This window comes from Harpia harpyja, chromosome 10 (assembly GCF_026419915.1).
Source record: "Harpia harpyja isolate bHarHar1 chromosome 10, bHarHar1 primary haplotype, whole genome shotgun sequence".
NCBI classification, from domain to species: Eukaryota; Metazoa; Chordata; class Aves; order Accipitriformes; family Accipitridae; genus Harpia; species Harpia harpyja.
The window spans coordinates 28,676,394-28,703,382 of record NC_068949.1 but is presented as its reverse complement, the minus strand read 5'-3'; the positions used below and the strand labels follow the sequence as shown (position 1 = coordinate 28,703,382).

Below are 26,989 nucleotides of genomic sequence, written 5' to 3'. Positions count from 1 at the left end.
TTGTGGGGGTCTCAGCAGTTTCATCTAGATTCTTACTAACTTGCGGCTTGGCTGTCTTTCTTCTTCCTGCTTAGGAAGGTTAATGTGTCCTTTCAGTTAGGACTGCTATAGGTGCATATCGGCAGTATGAAGGTGGAAAGAGGGAGGGTATTACAGGAGTGCATAACATGACAATTCTGATTTAAACAGATGTTGTGGGGAAGGACAGAAAGAACCATAGTCACACTTTGCTTTTACCTTCCCATTAAGATGAATGGGAGAAATTGCAGTTCTGATTCAAGATGTTAGTCTTCCAACTGAACAATCTTCTTGAATGCAGACTGGTGTAGTTCTAGTTTTAGAGCACCAATGTTAAAAATTTACATCTGTACCTACTAGAATATGTTCTGTACTTACAAATGGACACGCGGACATGACAGTTATATTTGTTTTACCTGTTGTTCAATACTAAATTGCTTTTCCTGCAATCTTCCCTGGAATCTGCATCTCAAATTGTGTTCCCTTTCACAAGTATGCCAGTAATAAGTTGCTATAGGCTATGTTGTGCTCTTGTGCACTCGCAACTTAATTTCAGTATACTTCCGCCACTATAAATCAGAAAAAGATTCAGAGCTTTAAAAGAAAGCATTGCAAATATTTTATAGGCACAGTTATTCCTATAAACAAAACATGGTTATTCTTCTGTAGAGAAACATTTTCAGTTCACAAATAGAATACTACCCAAAATAGCAAGGCCTTAAAAGGAAGCTGTTGGACAACAATATTTTTTTACTACTTCAAGTTTGAGCCTGACAAAATAAGTTTCCCATTGTAGATTCCCCACCCCCTCCTTTTCCTCATAGAGCAGTTAAAAACAAAACCAAACCACCCCCCCCAACCTGTTTACAAGTGACATGCTAGGGAGAAAATAGTGATCTTTTAAAGGAATTTACTGTATTTTTGTTGCTTTGAAATTGGCTCTAGTAAGATTGGCCATTGTTGTGCTTATAATTCCCTTATAAACTTTGTCTAATGAGCTTTAGTTAGTTACAAGCTTTGTTTCTTTTTTTTTTTTTTTTTCTTTGGAAGGCATGCAGAAGAAAGACCTGCAGTATGTATATGTTCAAGTATAAATTTGTCAAGTAAGTTTTCTGACGACTATTTAGCACTGATTTCCATAAGAGAGAGTATGACAATCTGGCAAAATGACTAGAGTTGGAGGGGACTTCTAAGCTGTAATTTCTCTTCCCAGATGCTAACAAAGATTAGAGATGGGATGCAGAAAGGGCAGACTGAAACAAAAAATATGAGGTGGGGAGAGAATAAAGGTGAGCAGAGAAGCTGAAACAAGGAAAAAAAATTGAAGTGTTTAAAAGGCTAGGAAGAAGGTTTATTACTGACAACAAATGCTAGGGGAGGGAGAGGAGAAACGTCATGAACCACTGTACCATCCCCACATAGAAACTACAGTCAAGATTCTTGAATCTTAACATTGCTTTGTTTAGTAGTGCCAGAGCATTTCTCAGCTGCTTATGATCTCAATTATTGTCAGTGGCTACACATAAGAAGCCTTATACTGTTTTATCTTGGTGATGTTACTCAAATTAAGAGAACAAAACCAGCATCAAAATAGTGCTGCAATACTTCAGTTAGTGCATAATGTCTAATTAGATTGTGGCTTGATAGTTAAATTATAGGGATGTTGTTGCTGGACACCTTTATAAAGGTTTAATTAGGATTACGATGGCTTGTGTCAAATATTTATTTTAAAAAAATATATCAAACCAGACTATATTTGTAGAAAGATCCTTATTTTGTTAGATTCTTGTTTATTATCTAAACTTCACTATCTTCAGTAGGGGAATTAGCAAATTATTTCACAGTAAAACCTAAATTATTGGGTCAACATATCTGATATTCTCCTAGTTTAGATCCATATTTTACTTTTCTCTTGCAATTTGTAAGGTCTTTAAGGGTCTGGCCTAGTCATCAGATCAGATATCTGGGAATTACTAGGATGTGTGCTCTCTTCAGGTCAGGGCACATAACCTGTCAGTCTTGTGTTTTTTCCTTATAGAATTAATATGTTTGAATTTTCTATATCCAGATAATTCTTCAGTGCAGAAATTTCCTCCTCTAGTGGTACAATAGTATTCTTCAAGTACTTTATAACTTAATTTATATTATATAAAATTGATTTATCTGAATGAAGTACTTTCTCTTTTCAAAGAGAGGGAATTAATTGAATATAATTATTTACAGTTTTTGTGATACATTGTGTCATTTGTGTTGTTTTGTCATTTAAGTGGATTGAGTTAGTTTCCCTAGTAACAGACTACTGTATTATTGGTCTTATATTTTTTAATTTTAAAAACTTACCAAAATGTCTGCTGTAGAAGGAGATGATAATAAATTTTAAAAATATATGGATTTTTCATATGTTGAATTATTCAGAGGTTGAACTACAGTCTCAATGCTTTTTAATTCATAAATTATCTAAAAGTTAAATTAGTAATTCAGAACGTATTAAAAGCAGTTGTTTAGCTGTCTGTAATAGTATGTTAATACCAGAACAAGACTGTGGTACAAAATATTTATATTTTTGGTGATTAAGAATGAAGCAACAAGTATCATCTCCTTTAGGTGCATGTTTTCTAAAACTATATGCTTTCACATGTGAAAGTTTATTTTAAGCATGTAAAAGCAGAAAAAAAATCATCTTTTTTTCCTTCCTGTAATTACAGAAGCTGCTGGGTTTGTTTTGCTACCGATGAGGATGATCGGACAGCAGAATGGGTGAGACCTTGCAGGTGCAGGGGCTCTACGAAATGGGTTCATCAGACTTGTCTGCAGCGCTGGGTGGATGAAAAGCAAAGAGGAAACAGTACTGCTAGAGTTGCTTGTCCTCAGTGCAATGCAGAATATTTAATAGTATTTCCAAAGCTAGGTAAGATATGCATCAATTAAATTTTAAACATAATATAATGGGTTGTTTCTTTATATTGTTCCGGCTTTTTCCTCTTTTGCGCTTGGCACATCAATTCTGTTGAAAACTTGTCTGTTCCCTTTTCCAGACAGAAAGAAATACCTTTATATTCTGCTCGTGTCCTATTTGTTGGCTTAGGTAAATACCTTCTGAAAATTTTGGATGTGTTCCGCTTAGGTATATTGATAAGTCTTATAAGTGATTGATCTGTAATTAATTAATGGTTAAAGTGATATTTTTTTCTTCTTGAGCAGAGTGTGACTTCTTTCAGCAATTGCTACATATTAGCACATAAACACATCCTTTTTTTTTTCTTCAGCTTGCAGAGAAACTGTTATCAAAGGAAATTCAAAGAACCTTACTGAGCAACCTGTTGCATTACCTGAAAAACATATTTTTACTTTGGGAGGTGTTCCTGACTCAGTATTGCCCTATATTCAAGAGGCAGAATAATCTGTGGTTGCTGGGCACTGCTCTAGCTCTGTCAGCGTGAAAGAAAGTTGGAGATGGTCTTCCAGAGTCTACTTATTTGAGCAGCCAACTAGGACACTGCACAACATGTTGCATATATTTAAATTAGCAGTGGTTGCTATCATTCCAGCCCTCATTTGCCCATATGTTCTATGGGGTATATTAAGTAGGGCAAGAAAATGGAATGTTGCCATGGAAACTTTAATTTTGTTTAAAAGTAAAACTGCTTGTTAAAGAAATGCTGATACAGCATGTGAGTACAGGCATTTAGAAGATTTTAAAGAAGATTTTTAAAAAAATATCTTATTTCTGTAATGAAACAGCTGAAAATAACTTGCACTGTCAGTTCTTTGGGAGAGGACCTATTTTCTGTTAGTATAAGGGCTGACAAAATTAAGGTGTGAAGGGAATTTTATTTGGGTGATGATGTTTATTTCTATGATGGAACACTGAGTAATGGGAGAGAAAATATGGACTAGTGTATTGTTGATATTCAAGAAAACATAAACCATCATGAAACTTACTACCAAGTTATTCATGTATCAGCCACAATTCAGCTTTCCTATAAGGATAAGGTAGAGAGGAATCTTAATCTCCATCATAAAGGAGGCATCAAATGACAACATTTAGCATTGGCTTTGGGGAAGAAATAGGTTTGATATCTGGACACTTACAATGTACCACAAAACTTGAAGCTGTTTAATATTCTTACTTGCATCTGGAATGATGAAATTGTAATGTCAGCTGCATTTATATTTTATTTTGGCACTGGGAAAAAGGGGAAGCAACTATAGTTTGGAGAACATGCATGCACATAACAGGCATTTTCATTTGTTCTTGCAATTTGTGGCATACTCTATTTGAAAGCTAAGATTCCTAAATGCTAACATACCTAGGTTCTGAAGCTGGCCTAATATTCTTGTATGAGATTGTTCAGCTCTTGCCTGCAGGCATGCAAGAATCTTTTGATGTATTTTCCCTCACAATACCATCTTTTTCCATTTTTAAAGATGAGAAGGGCGTAAAAATTCAGACTTGTGTAAGAGTACACAAGACCAATAGTAGACGACAGAAATAAATTTGGGTCCGTCAAACACAATCATGAGCTTGAAGTGCCTTAAACAAGTGAGACAGTCTTGCCCTTTTGTAGCTCTTTCTAGTGACCGAAAACTGTTATATCACAATTCCACTATAAGTCAGTCAAGGTCACACCAGGCAGAGTTAGGACAGTAATATGTTTTCAAGCAGTCTTGCCAGTAGCCCTGTCTCTGCTGCAGCAGGTATCTTTTGAAGACATTACTAGTCATACCATTCAAGAAACTACAATTACTTGAGCAGGGAGGAAGTAACAACTGAAGTTTCCCTGAAGTATCATAGTTCAGAAACTTACTTACATTAAGACTCCTCTGATGTACTGCTGGAAACTTTTTTTTAAAAATAAATTTCTGTGAAAGGGCACTTCCTAACACAACTTCTTCTATTTGATTATAGTTTTGACGTAGTGTCAACTTGGAGACATCAACGAATATCTTTATAAGTAATAGTGTCTCTCTATTTGCCAATTCAAAACAACCCCCTTAGTGACGTATCTTCTTAAAATTATAATCCAATTTCAAATTTGATAGTGCATATCAGTTTTAGAGATTGATAGTAACTGCTCTTACTAGCTGTTTTCATTTCTTCTGAGAAACTTTTTTATTAAATAAGAAAATATTGTCACTTTGAAAATAACTGAAGTATCTTTTAGATAAATTATTTCAGTTTAATAAATAGAAAAGTTTGGCAGAGAAAGCTCTGTTAAAGCATGATTGTTTTACAAAATGAAAAATATTTTTGTATTTTGTATTTCCTTCTTTAATTTGTATGTCAGTGATACTTAATTTCCTGCTTATTCCTTAATACCATCTTAAAAGGAACAGTAATATTTGTCCTCCTTTCTCACAACTTCCTTCCTAAAGGGCTAATTAAAAAAAAACAAACAAACAAACAAAAACTGGAACAATGTTTTGCTAGTCTTTTCTCAAGATTCTATACCTAATTCCATAGCCTGCTTCTTCTAATGATTAGTATCAGTAGGTGCAATTTGTTAGTACTTTTAGTGTTAGACTTCTGCTGTTGCCTTATCACCTTGCCAAGATGTATAAGGCAAGCTTTAGTGCTTTGTGTCGCCCTTTAGGACTCACCAAATATGATGGGTGTTTTTGAGTCTCTTGTCTTCACCTTCTTCAAACAAATGTAAGTTTTCAAAATGGTACAACTACAGAACTTTTTCAGTGACTGTGGGTAACAGTCAAGATGTCTAAATTACTGTGCATTCAGTACTTCCAGTTATGACCTTGTTGCTACTTTCAGCACGTTGATAGACATCCCACCGCTGAAGTCTGTCCTGGAAACTTAAACATAACTGTTAATACAGTGGAACTGCTTGTTCCAGTTCTTTGCATTTTGAGTAGAGTGTTCCTTCTTCAGAAACCCTTTAATTTTGGTACTTAATCAACAATAGGATGCTCAACTTGAGAATAAATTAACTCTATAGTTATACTTTGTCGGCTACTTATGGACTAATTTACATCGGTTGGTGTATTTGAAGTAGTGTGCTAGTGAGGTGTTTACTGTCTTACAAGCCACATAGGAAGATGCTTCCTGCCCTTAAAACTGGAGCTTATTACTAAAAGAACGCATGCTGTACTAGAAGATGCATGCAAAGGTAACCAATTTGAGGTACATGAGTAGTAGGTTAAGAACTTGAGGCTCCAGCAGAGCTAGAATAGAGAGTACATTAAGCAATATTCTGCCCAAGTTGCTTAGGACTGCCCACTAGTCTGATACATAACTTGGCAATATTTACAATGACTTATGTCAAGACTGCATATAAGCTAAATGTGTTTAAATTGCACCTCTTCAGCATGGTATTTGCACACACACCTGGGTATGGAAAAAAAAAAAGTTGCAATCCTTCTACAAGGTCTTGATGCTACTGCTGTGCAAACAGAATGTAAAATCCTACCCTGTTCTTTTTAAAAAAAAAAGGGAGGGGGGGGGCAGAAGGAGGGGAAACCCATCACAAAACAGATGTATTTGGGAGTGCTTTACAAGAATACCAGTGCTGATAAAACATGACAATGAACAAGTTTAATTAGTTGTTCTTGTTGCTTGTTTTCACTGGCTGACTTGAGCTGAGTAGAACTGGTTGTTTTGAAAGCATTCACACTAGACCTGTTTTCGGAAAGAGAAGAACCAACTAAGTCATGAAACAAGAATCACAATTTTGTCAGTGTGGCTGACGGAAATAAATTTTTTGCAAACTTTTTTTGATATGAATTTCACATCTTGATTGTACATTTAAATGCATGGCTTTTAATTCACTTGGTGTAAATATGATAGTTCAGAGACAATCCTTTTGGGAACAGGGTGCTAAGTTATCACCACCCTAAAAAACTAAGAATATAAAGTTCTTATGTACTAGGAGTATTCAAGCTAAGAATTGAACTGCAAGTAATTTTTGTATACTTGGAGAATGCCAAATACCATACCTTTACCTTTAGAAAGGTAAAAAAGAAAAAAATCCTTGACACCTAATCTTCTCAATTCTGTGCAGGGACAGAACAAGTTTTGATTAATTGGAGGTCAGGTAGAAAATGGTATACAACTCAGGATCGGTGTACAAAACAGAGAATGCTAACTAGCCTAGCAATTCATCTAGTGGAAGTCCTGTATATCTAGTATATCGGGACTTCAGTAAGTCATTTAACACCATTGCTCAAGACAGCACTCCTTCAACACCCTGCTGCACCACACCTCCCCCCCCCCCCCCCCCCCAAAAAAGAAGATAAAAAATCAGGAAGTAGTAAAAGAATTAGAGGCCTGAGTGGGTAAGCCGTGATGAGAGACATGGAGGATTAGTTACTTGAAGAATGCCTGTAGGCTGGTTTTCAGAATAACTTTAATATTTTCACTGATTTTGGTAGGAAAAAAGTAGGAGGGAGCTAACAAGAACTATTCATGCAAATGAGCTGGAGGACAGTCCGTAGAATTTGTTGACAAATACGAAAGTAATGTGGAATTTGATCATGGTGATGACATTTTTCAGTTTCATACATGTATTTGACACTTAAGCTTCTGCCTTTTGCTTTGCTGGTGCTCTTGCAGTCTCTCAAAGAAAAGATGCAAGCATGCCCTTGTTTACCTCGCCAGAGTTGATCAGGGTCATGTCTTGCTCTGCGTTAAGTCTTGAAAGTGCAGTTGTCCATAGAACAATGAAACTCTATTCAAGCACTGTTGTCAAAGGCAGTAAATAACCTGAATAGGAGGGTTTTTTCTCCCAACGTTTGAGAGGTGGGCCTCTAAAAACATTGAATGCAGCCTCTTCCAGCAGAAGGAATCTTTCATATTGACTGTGCTGCTTTTTACTGTACAGCAGGATAGTTTAGTGACAGAATTCTCAGGTGAAGCTGTCAAAGATAAGCACGTGAAGTACATTACAACTAATCAGTATTTCTTCCTTTTGAAAACTGAAATATCTAACAAATAAAAAAGCCACTAAGCCTAAAATGCTTTCTACAACAGAACAATTCTGATTCAACACAGAGAAGGGAAACTAGTCAACTTTAGTGGGTAAATTTGTGCTCTAACCAGCATATTAATCTCTCAGAAAGATGTTGCAGTGAATGAAATGGTAGGTAGAAATAAGTTACAAGTTTAGCTTAGTAGCTTTTTAATTATATGTTCTCATTTAAACAGCATGTGTGGGATGTCAGACTTGTTATTTTGCCAAGTTCATTCTTTCTTATCAGTAATAGATGCTGAGAGCTTTCTTCAGTATGCTTATGTATGTATATATGTATCTATCTTGAAACCTTACTTTTCCTTTATCATAGGTCCAGTTGTTTACGTTTTGGATCTTGCAGATCGACTGATCTCAAAGGCATGTCCATTTGCTGCAGCTGGAATAATGGTGGGCTCTATATACTGGACAGCTGTTACATATGGAGCTGTGACGGTGATGCAGGTACACATGTATTCCCTCTTCTTACCAGCTTTGAAAGCAAGTCTTCTAAAGAAAAAGTCAATTAATTAAGACTCCTCTTTCCTTGGTTTAAAACATGCTTTAGCTACTTTCAGTGTAGTTAACAAGTGAATTCAAGATGGGTGGATAGAAAGCTTTTCACTTGTAACTGATCATACTGTATAAAGCCAAGTATGCCTGTTCAAACATGGTTCAGTCTGCAACTAACAAAATTCACTACTACTGTAGCTGGCTGCCCTTTGTATGGCAGGCTGGTGAACCCACTTCTATTCTTACAGAAAAGGTGCCATTACCATCTAACCACTAATAATGGGTAGTCTAATTCTTCAGAAAAGACATGAGACTAATCTCTTCTTTTACCTGTAGAAAAATTTTGCTGCTAACATTCAAAGGGTTGAGACATGGTGAATTTTTCAGTCGCACCGCTTTTTTTATCGCATAAAGGAAAATGCATGCTCTGAATAGTGCAATTCATTCATGAACAACAAATGCAAAACACTGCAAATTAATAGTATGTTCTTTTAATTACTTCAGACTGTATGGTTAGTTGAAAGGGAAAAAAATATTTATTTTTCCTACTTCTGTTCTTGTGAACTTGCTATTTAAATGTAAAAATTATGTTGACAGGTGGTAGACTATTAACTATGGAAAGAATTGATCATGGCTGTCCTAGTTCAACTACAAGACAAGAGTTTTCATAGACTGTACAACTAGAAGGACCTTTGTTACCATTTTAGTTGTTGATTCCTATATCGAGCCCATAACCTGTGTTTTGCCTGAAAGCATAAAAGTATTTCTGATGTTAATTCAGTTGTAGATAGAATTAACAAATCTGTATGCTGATAAGTATTCCTCTACACAGTTCTAATTTTAAATACACAACCTAGTCCTTATCCATGTAAGTCATATGGCACTACTTTTTCTTGAACTGTGTGGTACTGCCCTGCAGTTCTACAATTCACTCCATCTCAAGATTGTGTGCTGTTTTGGTTCCGTTTGTACGTGATCTCATAGCAGAAATGTATATGACGACCACCTGAAGTGGAGCCCAAATGAGTTGATGCAGTCTCCCTGGTACCAGTGTGGCCAGGGTCAAGCGGCTGCTTAAGTGATGTATGATGATTTTCAATACCTCCTCCATTCCAGTGGATGAGTCTCTATATTACAGAATAGCACACTTAGGACTTCCCTTATCTGATACTTTGTTCTTGTTGTGGCCCTTACAGGAACATTGTAACCATCTGTAATATTACAACTAGACTTCCTGAAAGGTACCAGTCCTTATCTCCTTGCTCACTGCTACACTGTGCCTTTTTCTGTAGGAACTTAAATGACCTTTTTAGCTTCACTAGAACTACATAACCAAATGGAAAGATAAAATGCTCCTTTCTGTAGGTTTTTTTGCTTTTCGAAATGAGGATCTGTCTAAACTAATGTTTAGACAGCTGGTCAAATCCCAGATATGAAGAATTAGCTATTTTCCTCTGATTTAATGTTTTTTGATCATATGGATGGCACGCTGGGTAAGAGAATAATTTATTTTTGCATATAATGGAAGAGATTAAACTGGGAGTGGAGGGAAACTTTTCCACGCCTTTTGTCACCCCAGATTTGCTAGGTTTAATATAACTTGTTTCTTCCTGTACTTCAGACTCCTTTCCTTCAGTTGAAGGGCCAGAGAGAAGCAGAAAAGCTATTTTTAAAGGTTAAGCTTCAGATGGAGAAAAATAAATACAGAGTTGACATTGTGACTCCAGTGTGGCTAAGTCAGTAACAAATCATATGGGGTTACTGAAAACAGAAAGAAATAGTAATCTAAAGCAGAAGAGACAAGGTATTGAGCCTTTTTTTGATTGACAAGGACTGTAAGGAGAAAAAGGATAGTGTCAGACATCACATTTTGGGTGGAAGATAGTGAACAAGCTGGAAGACAAATGCTGAGTATTTTTTGCAGGAATAATCTTTTGGCGGCAACAATATTGGTTATGCCTATTTTTAGAGGCTGTGGTATAGAACGTAAGTTCCTGTTCTAGAAGAATAAAATGGAATGGTTTTCAAAGCAAGGCTAAAAAGTACAGTTTAAAGGTATTGTGGTACGTTACCCTAGCTGTTTCCCTGTGTCCTACCTATTCCAGCAGTACTGTTTTTTGTTGTGGGGTTTTTTTGTTGTTTTGTTTTGAAAATTTTGCTATTGTTACATGTTCTTACTACCTACTTTTGTGCAAGCAAAGACTTGGTAGCTTTTTGCATTTGTGTGGAAAACAAGTCAGTGAAAACACATCAGGAAATCCAGTGCCTGACAAATGTAATAATTATTATTTTAGTGGTTTTAGTCTTCCTGGATTCTTAGGGAAGAAGTCATGAAAGAGCCCGTTCTTTCTAGAAGCACTTCAAGGACTTTACTAGCATTTAGTAATTCTGAAATTGAGACAGCTCTAGAGGATATCTACCACTTTCACTTTTTTTTTTTTTTTGTCCTCAGCTCTATTAGAGTTACATATCTAGAATAAAAAGTTTGTACTTCTAAGGAAAACATAAGGCACTGTTATGTTTTAATACCTACATTTTATAAACTGCAAAGTCTGATTTTTTTTTGTGCCAATAGAAAGTTTTAGACACATCAGTAATGACTGTCCTTTACAACTGTAGCACTAACCACATTTAAAAATAAGGTACAAGTGAAGATATGCTGCTATTTCCACTACAGTTGAAAATAGCTTTCCTCTTCCTGCATTGTCTAGAGAAACAATACTTTTTAATACTGTGATCTCTGTTGCGTAAGGTATTCCTACGTAACAGAAGTTTTTTATTAAAACATCCTGAGATACTTGCTATCAATTTATCCTTTAAAGAGTAGTATCTAGTCAATTTCTGAGTGTAGAATTAATCATTCTAAAATTGTAAGTTCTTCTACACGTTTTGGAAAGCATGCTATTTTGATGTTTCAGATGTTTAGGCTTTTACTTACACAGAAGCATGTGAAACTTTTCTTGAGATGGTAACGAATTGCGTTACAGCTCTCTGCAATATTAATGATATGCAAACTAGAGCTGGTAGTTTGCCTGCATTACACTTCATAAGCAACCAAGGATGCAAAGGGAAAACTGAGTATGTTAGGTAGAACAGTCGTCTGTTTAACTTAAGATGTGTGGGCAGCCCCAAACAAACTAGACTTTTAAAAAGTTACATTCTTTGTTCAGTTGTGGCCTTTGTTATGTTTGTCAACTATATACATATTTACCAGGTTGTGGGTCACAAAGAAGGTCTTGATGTCATGGAGAGAGCTGATCCTTTATTTCTTTTGATTGGACTTCCCACTATCCCAGTCATGCTAATATTGGGCAAGATGATTCGTTGGGAGGACTATGTGCTCAGACTGTGGCGCAAATACTCTAATAAGCTACAGATTTTGAACAGCATATTTCCAGGTAATGTGATTAAATTTAAAAGGAAATATCAAGCTTGAATTTGTGCCTTTAGGAGATGGGGATAGGCAAGTAGTTTTCACCATTCTTAAGTAGAGGTGATTAACACCTTCACTCTATTTTATGTTCAGTCTGTTTAGACTGTGTTTGTATAGTACCTCGTGAGAAAGGTGGGGCAAGAGGAGCAAGAGCATGGTTTCAGTTAAGGCCTTAGTAACAAAATAAGCTACTGAAAACCATGGGTCTTACTTGAAAGTAAAAATGAATACAGTCATTTAATGGAAACAGAGTATTCACTGAGAAGAAGGATAGTTCTCAAAAAGTAATTGGGCTATAGATTTGTAATGGAGTGGGGGGTGGGCACTCATGTGCTTTCTGTGTTCCATTTGAGGTAGTGGCTATGTAACCTTTTCTTCCCCCACTCTCATCCCTTTAGGCATTGGATGTCCTGTTCCTCGTATTCCAGCAGAGGCCAACCCTTTGGCAGATCATGTCTCTGCTACACGTATTCTATGTGGAGCTTTAGTTTTCCCTACTATTGCCACGATAGTTGGAAAGCTGATGTTCAGCAGTGTTAACTCAAATTTACAAAGGACAATCTTGGTAAGATTCAGTATTGTTTGTTTCATAAATGATTCTACTATGGGAGTATGAAGTGTCATGTTGGGGGGGGCGGGGAGGAAAGTAAAAAGGAATATAAATTGATCTAGAACTTGAGAGTGGCATTTGATTAAGGGAAGGGGTTTTTTAAAGGTTGCCTATCATGGCAGTGGACAAGCATCACATGTGTGAGAGGTTTTGTCATTACAACTGAAACTAATCTCAATTCAAGACAAGGCTGAAACTTGTATCTGGTACTGTACTAGGCAGACCTTACCAGTAATTAAGGGTGATAATGGAGATGAGTAACCAGCATCTTCTAAGAACAATCTCTGCAAGGGAGGACTGGGGTTTTATTATCAACCTTTTCATATTAGCTTCTGTTACTATTTCTTTGAGAGGATCCCTTTATTACTTATTAAAATAAGGAGAGAAAAATAAACTCTCCACAGAAGTTGAATGGAGGGGGGAGAACAAAGAGAGGAGACAATCTCTTCCTTTGTGAATAACCTCTCTGGCTTGCAGCCTTTCACAGGAAAGCACACTGAGTTTGGTAAGGTGGTATCCCTGGTCATCTGACTGTCACTTCAGCCCCTGTTTTCAATTCCAACATGTTTATGCACCCCCTCTCTTCCACATGGAAGAAACAGTGATATTACAACTGTTTATGCAGACTAAAGGCTTCTTAGTGTCTCTTCTTATTCTGAAGACTTGAGATAAATATATTGTAAAACTTTCTGGAAAAAAAATGTTTGTTTTACAAAAACCAGATTTTATTTCACTCCACACTTGCTTTTGGCAAGTGGCCTTTTTCACAGTCTGATTATAGAATGGTAATTAGTATTATTCCTTCTGTCATGTATAGTATATATTCAGAGAAAGGAGGAGAGCAGATATCTGCATTTTACTTTGTTCTTTAAATAGGATGTATTTTGATTTTTTTTTTTTTAGAGTATTTGTCAGACTTCCAAGCAAATAAAAGCTTTCAAAAGGTTTTATAGATCCAGTATGTAATCCCTTTAAGTAACATTAACCTTTGTAATAGTGCATTGTGACAGAAAACATTGAGGTACTCATTTGGAATTGTCCTAATTAGCTACACTTAAAAAGAAAATGCTATGATTGGAAAACAAATCTTCTTCGACCAGAAATTTTTAAAAAGAACATTTGCAATGATATGACACTGAACTGTGCAGGTTTTCAAAATATCTTTTTATTTCAGGGTGGAATTGCTTTTGTTGCTATAAAAGGAGCTTTTAAGGTTTACTTCAAACAGCAGCAATACTTGCGCCAAGCTCACCGCAAAATTTTAAATTATCCTGAGCAAGAAGGAGCATAAGGCTGTGATCTCCAGATGTCATACAGTCTCACCTAACAGGTTTCCATATTGTATTGGTTCCATCGTTACTGCACAGTAGTGGACAATTGTGATAAGTTGCTGCTCCTATTTTTTTTTTCTTTAAATATAATAAAGCAGTCTTTTGTCAGGGTAAATCCTTTCAGCAACCACTGAACCTAAGAATGTGACTTGGCTTTCATTATTTTTGGGTATTTCTGTTGGGCAACAAGCTTCTGAATTATTTTGTTTGAGCCAATATGCTGAATGGAGGAAAAAAAAAAAGCATCAACTACAGAACAAGAACATTTAAATTGTGTAGTTAATGTAGGCTATATCCAAATGCCTTTTCTATATGTGTTTTCATACGCACGCTATCATCCAGTTCAGCATTTCACACAATGAAGGGAATTTTTTTTAGAAAGGAAATAAATGTGAGTCATTACCAAGGAGAAGTAATTGTGGGACATCAGCCAATAAAGATTTCCTTGGTTTTTGCTGGTATCAAACAGGGGGTGTAAAATACTCAAATGACTGGTCACAGAAAACAGAAGATAGATCACTCTCTACAGGACTTGTATGTCAGCTTTAGCCACCTAAGTACTAGGTGTTGAAATTAGCATGGCTTTCAGGTGACTATTACCGATAATTTTTACTGTCCTGTTGTATCTTCTGCAGTGCCTAGTGTTATTTTCTCATGAGTCTTCTACTGTTTTGTAACTGGTGCTGGATAGCATTTTTTTTCCTCCATGGTAAACTAATTACATGGGGGGAAGTAAATTTCAGTTGCTTATTTTGTAGTTAAGTGTTAGAGCCCTTGTTCAGTTTTCATGTTCCTTTTGATTGTGTAAAGATCCATACAAATACAAAGAGCAGTAAAAGTGTGAGGAAGCAACATTGGACACTAAAGCTACATTTAAACTGACAGATTAGGGCATCCTTCTAAACTTCCAGACCTGGGTGCATAACTCGGCTCTGGTACCAGGACTAGGCTCTCTTCTGCCCATACCAGCTCTAGTGGAAGGATTCTAGTGGAAGGATTGGCTGGAACGGGGTGACACTACACTTTGGGTACCTAACCTGAGCATGGTACATACCAGCAGGCTAGACACTCTTAAGACAACTTGGCTCCATTCTGTAAAGGACTAAAGGATAAATCTTAAATGTGTAATAAACTAAGTTTGTTTATACAGTAAGCTTTACTGTTATAATATGTTCAAAGTAGCCAGCTAAGGGATACATTAGTACTTCAGTTATTTGATGTATTTATAAACTTCGTTTTGATGGAAGTTAACTGTTTTGTGAAGTTAAATTTTGACAAACATAATATGGCCATTTAATAGTCATACCACACCTAACCTAGATTTAGTACTTTAAGTTTTCTCTTAACAACAATTTATTTGTTTTTCTCAAAGTTGTTTGGTTTTTTTTCCTTATTCATATTAGTATGTCAAATGCATGGAGAAAAGTTTAAAAAAATCTTTTAGTGGAAGTATTCATAAGTAAATATTTCTTTTTACCAGAAATGAAGTAAATGCAGAATGGACTTCATATTTGACTGCAATAATGTATGTTAAAGAAATTCAAAATATGGTACCTTTTCTATAGTATGTTTCTCTTAATTACTGAGATGTAATATTTTAGAACTGTACAAAAGTGTATATAATGGCCAACTAGTATTCAAAAACTATACAGGTATTGAAAATTATACATTCAATCAGTATCAAATACTTTTGAGGTTCTTGCTGTAACTGAAGAATTACTATAATCTTGTAAGTCTGCTGATTATATTTGTCTTAGTGGGATCACTTTTATATAGAACTCTAAATAGAGTAGCAACTTCTGAAAGTTGCTGCTTTCTGTAAGATAGTCTTGAAACAATATAATACATATTTCTTACAGAATTCCTCATTTCGAGAAAACAGCTTTTCAGTGGTCTTCACTGTATATATTTCCAACCAATTTATTACTGTTTTTTAAAGTCTCATGAAGAATTGAATGATGCAAATTAGTGGGTTTGAAACTTGTTCCATGGGAAAGCTCATTGTCTTCTCTGGAAGTTAAAAGTATTGTAAAAATACAATTATAAAAATACTGCGTGGATTATAAAATGATTTCACCTGAGTGGCAGAAGGTCATTACTCTGTTGTAAATCTTGTTTTTAAGTATTGCAAATTATAGTTATGTTGAATTAGGTTGAATAAATATTTTTTACACTCCCTAGTGTATTTTGTCAGTTAAACAAAAGCCTGTAGCAAAACTTATAAATTAAAAATGTTTTTTGTTTTAATGCACATCTAAGGATTTATATAATCAATTTTAAGTTGATAGCCTGAAGAAGCATCTTGGGAATGAAGGAAAAATTACTGTAAGACTTTAAACTTACATTTACTTTTTTTTGTTCTTTTTCTCTCTAATGATCAATAAATGATGTAGGGGAATGCATTTCTCAAACATGTAAAGCAAAAGAATTGTTGGAACTCAAGCAACTTCTTGTAATACAGAACAGGGGTTGGGAGTTACTATGTATCTCTGGGTTGGCTGATGTGCAGCATTTATTTGGGGAATACACTGATCCTTCTTCATTGAGACAGATAATACTGGCTGTAGGAAGTATTTTTTCCACTGATGGCTAATTTATGCCCCATTACTTTCAGAACAAGGAATATGAAATGTTATCTAGCATTTCTTAGTGTACTTTCTTATCTGTAACTCGGTTTCTCTTCGCCTTCCATTACATCAGCATAAAGGCACAAATTACCTGAGCTGTGATTATGTAAATACGTAGGAGATGCTTTTCCCCTTCTCTCTCCCCTCCAGCTTAAACTCATAGATTTAAATGGAGCCCTACTATACTTACACTATTTTTTGTTGGAATGGTGGTTCTTTCCCTCATCCTTTTTCCCCTGCAAAAGCTTTTCTTTGTAACAATTTGCATGAGTTGCCTGGTTTGAAGTATATTAATTCCCTCCTCATCTGGAGTTGTTTCTCAAAGATTACCTGTCTCCCTTGGTTATAAGAGAAGGATCCAACTGTGTAGCTGTTTAAGGCCTCATCAGCATTTAGAGTAGTTCTGTGCTTGTAAGAAAAGAGATGCTTAGGTATTATGACTTTAGTCAGAATTAACTATTTTAATTGAGGACACAATTTTTACTAGAATTTCAGTGGCATGATGTTTATCCTCACACCTGTGACGATTCCCCTTTTTTAAATGCATACTGTGGAACTTGGGCAAATTTATGGAGTAGGTGTTTGAGGTTGTTTTTACTAGCTGCTGCTTAGAAAAGTTTTTAGCCACAGACAAGTATGTCTCTGTTTGCATAGTGGTTTTTACTGATGGAGAGAACTCGGAGAAGTAGAAATACAAAGGTCATAGATCCATTTACTGTTGCACCAGTATCTTGCTTTTGGAACCCTCTATTTCTTGTTCTATGTCCATGCCACTTTCTATTGGGATTTTCTTTTTTTGAAAAACGAGGATGAAATTTGTTTAATGCATCACTGAGTACAGTCATGTTATCTGTTCTTGTAAGAAATGCTGTGCTAACAATTCCTGCTTCCCATTTTAAAGTACAAATGCCAGTTTCACTAACAAGTCTGGGTTTGGAATTATTTTCTAGTAGGCAACTGCTGCTGAAATTTGTGTTGATGTGTTTTTTGGTGGTTGGTTTTGTTTTGTGTTTGTGTTTTTTGGTGGTTGGTTGTTTCTTTTAAAGCATGCTGGGGTGGGGGCTGATAGAGGAAAGCATGAGATAGGATCATAGGTAAAAGCTAGGAAATTCTAAAAAACAGTCTTAGAAGTTGTCCTCTCACTAACAGGCCCCTTCCTCTGCATCCTTGCAAAGTCACTGCTCTGTTCTACATAGTGTGAAACAGAACTTACTATCCAAATGCAAAAAGTAGTTGAGTATTCATTAGTTCTTGTATAGTTTGAGACTAAGTTCTGGTTTTGAAGGGCGATTAAAATGGAAGTGATTCTGTTTTGGCATGTAAGTGTTATTCGTCACCTTAATTTTCCTCCTAATTTTTTTCTCAAAAGACAGGGACACGTGGCTACTCGATTGGGATGGCACTTGTTAGATTGAAAGAAACTTCAAGGAGGCTGACAGTTAGCTAGTGCATTAGCCTGGGAGAGGAACTGTTTATGGAAAGCAGTCTTTATCCTGAATTTAAGAAGTTTTTATTAATTCCAGTATTTTTGTGTGTGTGTATAAATAAAAAAATTGTACTAAAAGTTTTCTTGGCTATAGATAAGTACATACATGTAAATAGCAATATATTGGAAAATGGTTCTTGCTAGGACTGAGGCAACAGTTTAATCCGTCACACTACTACACACTGTCAGGATCAGTTCTACTTACAGTTTTGTCAACTAAATAGAATTTGATGCAGGCAGTATTTAAGATTACCTAAAAACATTAAGGCTGTGCAGTGTTAATTATCTACTTTCTTCACTAATCCAAATGGCTTAATTTCTTTTCAGTTTAACATTTGAGGAATTCAGCTGTTGCCATCTTGCTTACTTTTAGCTCCATTTCCCTAAACTGAGACTTTGACTCTTCATTTACCATGACTCATTGACAGCTTATTCCTACTGTTTCTACCTGGGTTTTCTGGGGGGAAAAAACTTGAAGTGCTTCAAGAAATCACACATAATCTTTGATATTTAACTTAATGATGTAAGTAAGTATTCTTCTTGTATGTACTCGGAATATACCACTGATGAACTGGCAGTGCATCGTCCTCCTTGTCCTCTCAGCCTCTCAGTACCTGAACTACCATCTTCTAACCCTGCTGACTGAAAAGGCACGTCTTCTCCCACTAGTGTCTCACACTTGCTGTGATTTAGGGAAAGATTCTCACTTTAATATTTTAAAATAAATTCCAGCATAATTGGGGAAATCAGAAGCCAGTTTTCCTTAATGAGTTGGTTCAATTCTTGTAGGCACTGATGCCAAGACTTCTTTCTTCATTGCTGTTTAGCAAGTTGCTCTGTTGGAATGAGCTGTAAAACTAGAAGTATTTGCACCGAAGTTTGCGCAGAATTTCAACCATTCAAATTCTTTCTGCTTTACTAATTTATAGAAGTTGAGTAGGCTTTAATTCATTTCAAGGCCTTATTCAACAGCTTGAGTAATATAGCTCACTTTCCAGAAAGGCAACAGTCACAAGATGTGTGCGCAAAGAGAATATTACTGCGAGTGAAAAAAAAATCCTGTTCTGTAAACAGGGATGAACTATCTCCATTAGATCACGCATGGCCCCTATACCTCAAGAAGGTTTGAAGATCTGTGGTCTCTTTGTCCATTCTTGCCAGTTAGTTATTCACATGCTCTGGATATTTAATTGCTTTTGCACCTCAATATTGTGAGCATAAAGCTGTTATTTCTGGTTGTACTATACTAAGTTGTTCAGTAGAAAAATTCCATTCCAGAACCACTAAAAGCAAATAGCAGATGTGACTTGAAACTGCCTCAACTAAACAGCTCAGCAGCACCTGTCAAAACATATCTTGCAGGCACCTCATTTAATGCTGGATGACTAAGCCATGGAAAAGCAATTGCCTTAGCAGTGGGCCTCCATAGGAAGTACTATGCTTATTTAAAAAAAAAAAAAAAATTATGCAACTTCTAGCTTCAGACCACTCTGTGATACAGCATGCACAGCTTAATGTTTTGGGTATTTTATATTTTTCAATTGTTCCTGCACTCTTACTACAATGCTGTAAGACTTAGCTGCAGCTAATGGGAGCTGATAAAGGAACATGCTGATCTGAGTATTTACTGTATGTCTAAGGACTACTTTGAGTAATTGCCATTTCGCTGCCATGAACCATTACAAGAAGCTAATACCCCTACTCACTACCTCTGGAAGAGCTTCCGCCTACCAGTTTTCCAGATACTTCTCATGCATAGAAGATATAATATGTAAGATAGCACAGAATCAAAAATGTTTCTATTTTGATGAAAATCAAGAGTGGTTTTTGTTTTTTCTGCAGCAAAATGCTGGCTGGTTCAGAAGTATTTGACTAACTTGATAGAAAAAAGTCTCTACCACCTTACCACCTGTGCATAGTTCTAGGTTAAGATCCCATGGGTAATTCTAAGTTTGTTACTAGTCAGTTTGCAGCATTACTCTTGCATGAGCTGCTTGCATTGCTCTGTTTCAAACAAGAAGACTACAGTGCAGGAGCAAAGTTCTGCTTCTCCAGTATATTTGCACTTCAGCTTCAGGGATTTTTTTTTAATCCAAGACAGATGTTGGTTAAATATACATAACATTATAATAACTCCCTCTGGATGAGAAGCACTGCAGAAGCTTTATGGAATGCAAGTTACATGATGAAAGCCTTTGGGAGAGCAGAGGATTGAAGGAATAAAAACTTACTTGAAGATTGTTTCAGAGGTAGAAAAAAATGCCATTTTGACATACCGAATCTGAGACTTGGACCAAATTCCCTCAGTACCAAAGTATGAATGGCTAGTGGGATTTCTCATAACCAACACAATAGCAATTCTTTTGACTGCTGAGAGGGGCATAGAAAATTGTTGCTAACCTATAAGGTTTGTCAAACAAAGTTTCATCTTTTTCTTAAATTCTCTGGTACCTTTTAAATGCAAAGCAATGTTTTTCTGTTCTGTCAGTGGTTTCTTTTGAAAAAGCAACAGTATCTTTTAACTGCAGGGTTCTCTAACCCAGTGTGTTGTTAAATTTCAAGGTACTATAAAAATGAAAGTGTTTTCCACTGAGCATAAATTAAATACTATGCAATGCAGCTGACCATCCCACATTACTAAGTGCTGTCTCCTATCGCAGACACAGAATTGTGCTATGTATTTAAGTCACATGCCATCTTACTGGTAACTAGGCTGCTTTTCCCATCTCATTTCAAAGATGAACAAAAATGCAAACTAATCTAAGGAGTAAATTCACAAGTGATTTCAAAAGTACAGGTGCTTGCATTTGTTTGTTCAGCTCTAGATTCTTTATGAACAGAGTTGTTCTATCATCTTCCTTTCTAAAGGGGCTCAAAAGTGAACTCTGGTTAATAGGTGGTGAGACTCATTACACAAATTTATTTTTTTAAAATGCATTTATAACATTTACGTGTAGCTACTTATATGCCAAATGACAGAAAATATATGCGTATTTCTTGAGCCTTCAGGTCTTAAGCTATTTTGGATAGAGTTGGAGTAGGTGATCACATAACATTCCTCTCACCAACTCCTGCTCAAAGCATTTCAGTTCTTGTTGAGCTAAATCACATACACTATGTATTGGAATCCCTTCATGTAACACTTAAGAGTAGAGTCATTAGCAGCCCACAGAATTCTTTTGTCCTAATCTACAGATTAGGACCAAGAAAAACATAAAACTGCTTTACTAGTGGCATCTGTGGAGATATTTTAGAGACCATTCCAGCAACACACCATGGAAATTGTCCCAGATGTCAGGGATCATCTTGTCTTCTTAAAAATCTGAGCGTCATGGGACCTTTCTTGACCAAGCATGAATCTTGAGTACATCCTCTGCAAAGGTCAATACCATGTGGCTTGTACCACTGACCTCTCTGTGCCTCAGTCTTTTTAACTAAGTACCAAGATAGGGAAAAGTCCCTGTGTCAAAAACTGCAATTGCAGATGATAGTGTAATTATAGGAGGTTGTTGGGAAACGATACAGCTTACACCTCCCAAAACTGTGTGAGATGTATTAACTTTACTAGCTGCTTACTGTCAAAACGGTGGCCAAAGTCCTTCTTTATTGCAGCTGGCATTCAGTTGTTATATAAGTAACTATTTGCAAACCTGCAGTTGACAAGCAGAATGTATCTTCCATAGTTATCCTATTTGTCCTTGTTACCACATTAAGGGAGGTTTATGGGGTTTAATTAGAGTGTGTCATCATTGAGGAATACAACCATTTATGGCATCCACATATGAAGAGTTTAAAGAAAGTCAAAACAAATCATTATGTATAATAAACTGGACACCTTCAAAAGCCTGTTAGGAGGTCAGCTTTAGAAGCCTCATTACAGGGTAATTAGTTGCATCTGGATATTCCTCAGAAACAAATTAACAAAGCATTTTAAAAAGCAGTGCATAAGACTTGAATTCATCCCTTTTGGCAGCTGCATAATCATCATCTGGGAAGCCAGGTAATCCTTTTCTTGCATCTAAAATACGTTCTTGTGAATGGCAGCTGCTGAGGCAATGTTAAAACATGTTTACGTACATAGGAACATGACCAAGAGAAACTGAGTATTTATACATCAGCCATGATGTGCAGCTTGGATGGATAGTTTTGGTTTGGTTCTGTTCTGCTTTTAAAAGAACAAGGCTTATGATATTGTGCATCACGGGAAAGGCGCAAAAGGCATAAGCAAGCTGAATTCAGTATGTGGCAGTTCTGCCTCAGTCAGAAAGCAAATAATTACACTGAAATGTAATTAGGATAAATCAAATATGCACCACAGTTATATGGCACGTGGTAAGCAGACTCCAAAAGTGAGTGGTATATTTTTGCATCCTAGCGTTTCCTGTATTCCCAAAGCAAATTCTTTCCTTATTATTGCATTTTTGAGATGTAATTAGATGGCCTCAAAATATATTTTTTTTCTGTAACAACCTGTTTTTGAAAGTCAAGTCTCTTCCTTTAGTAATTGATTTGTGGAGGAACTGAACAGTATCACCATCAAAATACAGTAACAAGACTTAACGTTCCCTGTCTAATAGGTAAGGAAGCAGAAGGATGGGGAGAGTGTACAATGAAGTTAAATTCTAGTACTGTTAACAGGTAAACTTGGTGCTTTGTGTTGAGTAGTGCATATAGTTCATTTTGTCTTTTCAAATATATTGGCATTAAAAAAAGAAACATCTAATCAGTTTATACCACCCTCCCATGCACACGCACAAAACAAAACCTGCCTTTTTTCTCAATAGTGATACCAAAACAAAAGCGAGATACTAGAGTGGCAGCCTACTGTATTGGCCATCCTGCCCATCAAACACTGTTCTGCATCTTGTGCAGGGGTCTCACCTGGTTGGAGATAGCAGTACATGCTGAAAGGCTAGAGGATGTGAAGGATCACTTGAAACAAAATTAGCTAGTGACTGAAGTGTGAGGGATGCTACAGGCAATGACTGCAGGGTCACTTGTATCTGCACAATCTGATTTTTTCATTCCTAGAAGTCCTACAAATTCCCTCTTCTGTCTATAGAAACAAAGCAACCACTTGACAACATAAACTGTCACTCCCAATGGAGGAATGGGGTTTCTTGAGCATATTTGACAAATTTGTGACAGCTGGATGTTCTTGTAGGTTAAATTTCAGCTGGTTTAAGGTGCAGTTATGCAGCTCAGGTATGGTCTTTGCTCGATGAGCAGATGCACAGAGCAACTTTGTGATGGAATAAGCCATGGATATGCCACCTGGTATTTCAAATTGTACTGTACCTTGACCTTTCCTACTTTACCCATGATTGCTGGATGCTAGTGGGATTCTTTTGGGTGAGATCCTGATGTTCCTGCCTTCAGGCTCAGTTGCCTCCACAGGAAGCATCTGCAGTCCACAGCAGATGCCTGTGTCCTGGGGCCTGACCACCACTTGTTGCTAACAGCTCATCCAGGCAGCAGGGGTAACCTGCTCCCAGCTCAAGTGGCAGGACAGGTATAAGGACTGCTGGGAAAAGCTCGGAGTTGGGCTGAGACCCTCTTTCCCGTACTCTTATTTAACAATACGTAGAAAAAAGGGATCTGCAGACCTGAGATGATGCCAGCTTACTGCATACCTGAACCAGGGGTCCGTTCTTGGGGCACTGGGCAACAAGACAGCTTTGGGCTGACCTGAAAGTAATTACTTCATACTGGAGCCAGGCTGGCAGAATAGTACCTCTCTCTTCCTCTGGGAGGGAAGCCAAGTCCAGTTCTCCTAGGTCATAGGAAAGGCCTATGAGTCAAAGGCATAAAGGGCACAGTGTGCCCTCTGCCATCACTGTACAGTAAAAGCACAGCCTAAATGCAGATAGCTGAGTTAGCTGTTACTTGCTTCAAGTAAGGATGAGGTTGAGACTAATGTGCTCTATTGAACAAGCTTCATGCACTTTTTTTTTTCCCCAGCTGGTACAATATTTTTATTTAAAAATCCTCTTTAGTGGTGCATTATAAGGCTCTGGCACCAAAATGCAGACAGACCACAATACAACAACTTTAGAGAGGCCAGGTTAGCCTCAGAGTCTGCAAATTAACAAATAATATAAATGAGATCATTGTGGCAGGATTCTGGAACCATACCAACTGCTTGGCAGAGAAGAGATACAGATTTCATATCATGTCTAGAACAAGATCATCCCTCCTTATCACAGCTGTGGTTGCAATGTAAGCCTAGAGCAGATGCTGGAATTCTAAAATTCTGCATTATCTGAAAGCAGATCTAGGCCCCCAGCAAGTAAAATGCTAGGACTTGCCAGCACTTTTTCCTACTGCTGCTGCTACTGCCAGTAGTTACGGTTGTGCTGAAAAGTTACTTTTAAAGGTCAAAGATAGTTGGATATGGATTTGCAATCCTCAACACATGCAGTATTTGAGAAGATGATCTGATCTCATATTCTGGTGCAGTCCTTTTATAGTTAATCTCCCCATTTTCCTACTGTGTAGGAATTGTAGATTTTGGCTAATCCTTCTCGTATGCCTCTGGTGGTTGGAGCTTTTTCCATTGACAGCAGTTCATCAGTACAGCTAAACAAAATCACTGTAAGCTGTCAAACAGAAGACAAATGAGAGCTTACAAAACAGAATACTCGCTGAACTGAGACAAAACTTCCAGCGCCAACAATGATGATGGCGGGAGAGCAGAGACTATCTAGTTATAATTGCCAATTTAGCAACAGCTGAGCCTGTACTTATCTGAATTGGTACTTCTGCTAAATTCATGATGGTTTTTTCCTGTGCTAAGCCTTGACGTTAGCAGACACAATGCAAATGCAGTGTTCCAGGGATAACTCCGCTCTCAAAAAACAGCAGGTGGTTGTTAGTCTGAGGACTGAATGCTAGGGGAAGATTGCTTTTTTCCCCTCACGTGGGCACCTGCTGTTGAGCTGAGATTTTTTTTCATCTCCCTGCAAGCATCCAGCTGATGAGCATGCACTGTATTTTTCAGTAGATGTTTGTAATTGTTCTCAGTTCCAGCCTTTGCCTTTTTTCTAAGTCAAAATATAAATTCACTTTTCTTTTTGTTTAAAACGCTTGTATCATACTCTTGAAGTCCTGTCTAGATAACGGCTTATTTTTGGATTGTACCGTGATTTGTGGGACATAATTGCTGTTTAGCCTGTTGATTTGCTCTCTCGTCAAAAGATGTTTCAAGTTAATGAACAGCATATAAAAGGATATATAAAAATATGCAAGAACAATTTGTCTGAAATAAATTTTGCTCCAGTGCAGTAAAGTGCAGACAAGAGTTCAGTAACAAAACAAATGCGCTTGCCCTTTTAAATGAAAACCAGTGTCTCAGGGGGGTTTATACAACAATAACTCTAATCTAAAAATAATCATCAACTATAACATTAGGCATAGGAAGTCCAAATAAAGATGAGCATGTTTAGTGTATTGATGATGTTAGTATACAACATGGCATACCTAAAACAGAGAATACAGAATCCTGAAATTAAACTTAGACTACTAATTACTAGAATAGGTGATGGCAAGAAACTGGAGTAAGAAACAAATCTTTTCTCCTTTCATGTACAGGTATACTGCTATCCATTTTGGGACAGGAACCTTCTAACAGCCTTCTAACCTGCATTGTGTACAGGAGGAACCGTGTCTCTTCTCCAAGCTGTTATTCTAGTCCCATAAATAGCTTGCTATAAATTATGCCAGAAAAAAATAAAATTGGAGGGATGACACAAAAATAAGCTATACGATACATACAAGGGAGAAAGTTATCTTCAGCTGAAATTTGAAATCTTACAGACCAACATGCCGCATCCTAAAAGGCTTTGACAGGCCTATCATCAGCAAGGGTGTAATTTCCTTTCCCATCATATATTCTCTAAGTCATGCCTGCAGGCCTTTCTTCTTTTAATATGAGTATCATGTTTGGTTTGCAGTTTGGAGATGAGGGAGATCATAGGCGTTCACGCTGCCTGTGGTCTGAGGCATCAATATTTGAACCAGCTTTGACCAAAAATGCTGTGCTTGAGCTCACGTGGTGGGTCCTGACGGAAGAGGTAGGGGCTGGCAGCACCGCTTCTGCTTGGAGTATGTGTGCGTCAGGCAGCAGGAGTGCAAGTCTGTCTGTCAAAAGCCTGACTCAGGCAGCCTTGCAGTCCAGCTTCAAAAGCAGCTGTTCATGTACGTATTTCACTCACATATGTCTAAGTCATATGTTGGGTGTAGATTCACGGCTAATGCTGTTATTCAAATATTGATCTTACTTAAGTAACTTATTAAAATTTAAGGAGACTTTAGATTTACAAGGCTGAATTTGAAAGTGAATGAAGATAGATGCTGGAACAACAGATTCATCTATTCTTTTCATACTTTGTGTAACATTATATTAGACTTCCTATAAATCTGTGTAGGTCAAGGGCATGGCTTTAATTGAGCCAGTGTAATGGCTTGTACTGTCCTTCTGGGCAGGAGTTGTGTCAGTTCCCCACTCCCAACTCCTGACTGGCCGAACAGCATGAGGTGGCTGGCTGTGAAGGAAGATGGAGATAGGCACCTGCTCCTTTCAAGACAGCCATGAGACTGATGCTGTCATCTCATAAAACTCACCTTAAGACTCACCCCCATACGCTACATGAATTCACCTTTTTCTTTGCTGCTAGATTTAGATAATTTATTACAGCTCTGTGTATGTGAATCTGACCTGTTCTCCATGGAAGGCTGTAGCAGAGAGGGTTGGAAGAACAGAGCTTAGCAAGGAAGCTTTAGCTTTCTCAGTCTTGCTCTTTAATATGCAAGTAACATCACTTCAGACTTGCATCACGGTGGTTAGTAGGCATAAGTAGGTCTAAGGCCGTTCAAGCTGACAAATGTCTGACTCATCTCTCCTCTGTATTGGGGTGATACGCATTCTGCATTAGCTGAGGTCTTTGAAATAAAAAACTGACAAAGGAAAGACAAAAGAGAATTTAACAAAATGTCATAATTAATTCAACCA

At 37.0% G+C, this 26,989-nt stretch overlaps 1 protein-coding gene across 3 annotated transcripts in view; it reads left to right on the top strand.

Annotated features, from left to right (window-relative positions):
- Positions 1-26,291, top strand: part of MARCHF5 (membrane associated ring-CH-type finger 5) — a 42,734-nt gene extending 16,443 nt beyond the window's left edge. For 2 of the 3 annotated variants that reach the window (XM_052800299.1, XM_052800300.1), the window contains exons 2-6: positions 2,724-2,926; positions 8,314-8,444; positions 11,707-11,890; positions 12,324-12,490; positions 13,710-16,042. In XM_052800299.1, the coding sequence (XP_052656259.1) occupies positions 2,724-2,926; positions 8,314-8,444; positions 11,707-11,890; positions 12,324-12,490; positions 13,710-13,826 (802 nt within the window). In that variant the 3' untranslated portion in view covers positions 13,827-16,042. Of the gene's footprint in view, positions 1-2,723; positions 2,927-8,313; positions 8,445-11,706; positions 11,891-12,323; positions 12,491-13,709; positions 16,043-25,569 lie in introns of those variants that run through there. The other variant, XM_052800301.1, reaches the window with a different exon arrangement.
- The last annotated feature ends 698 nt before the right edge of the window (positions 26,292-26,989 follow it).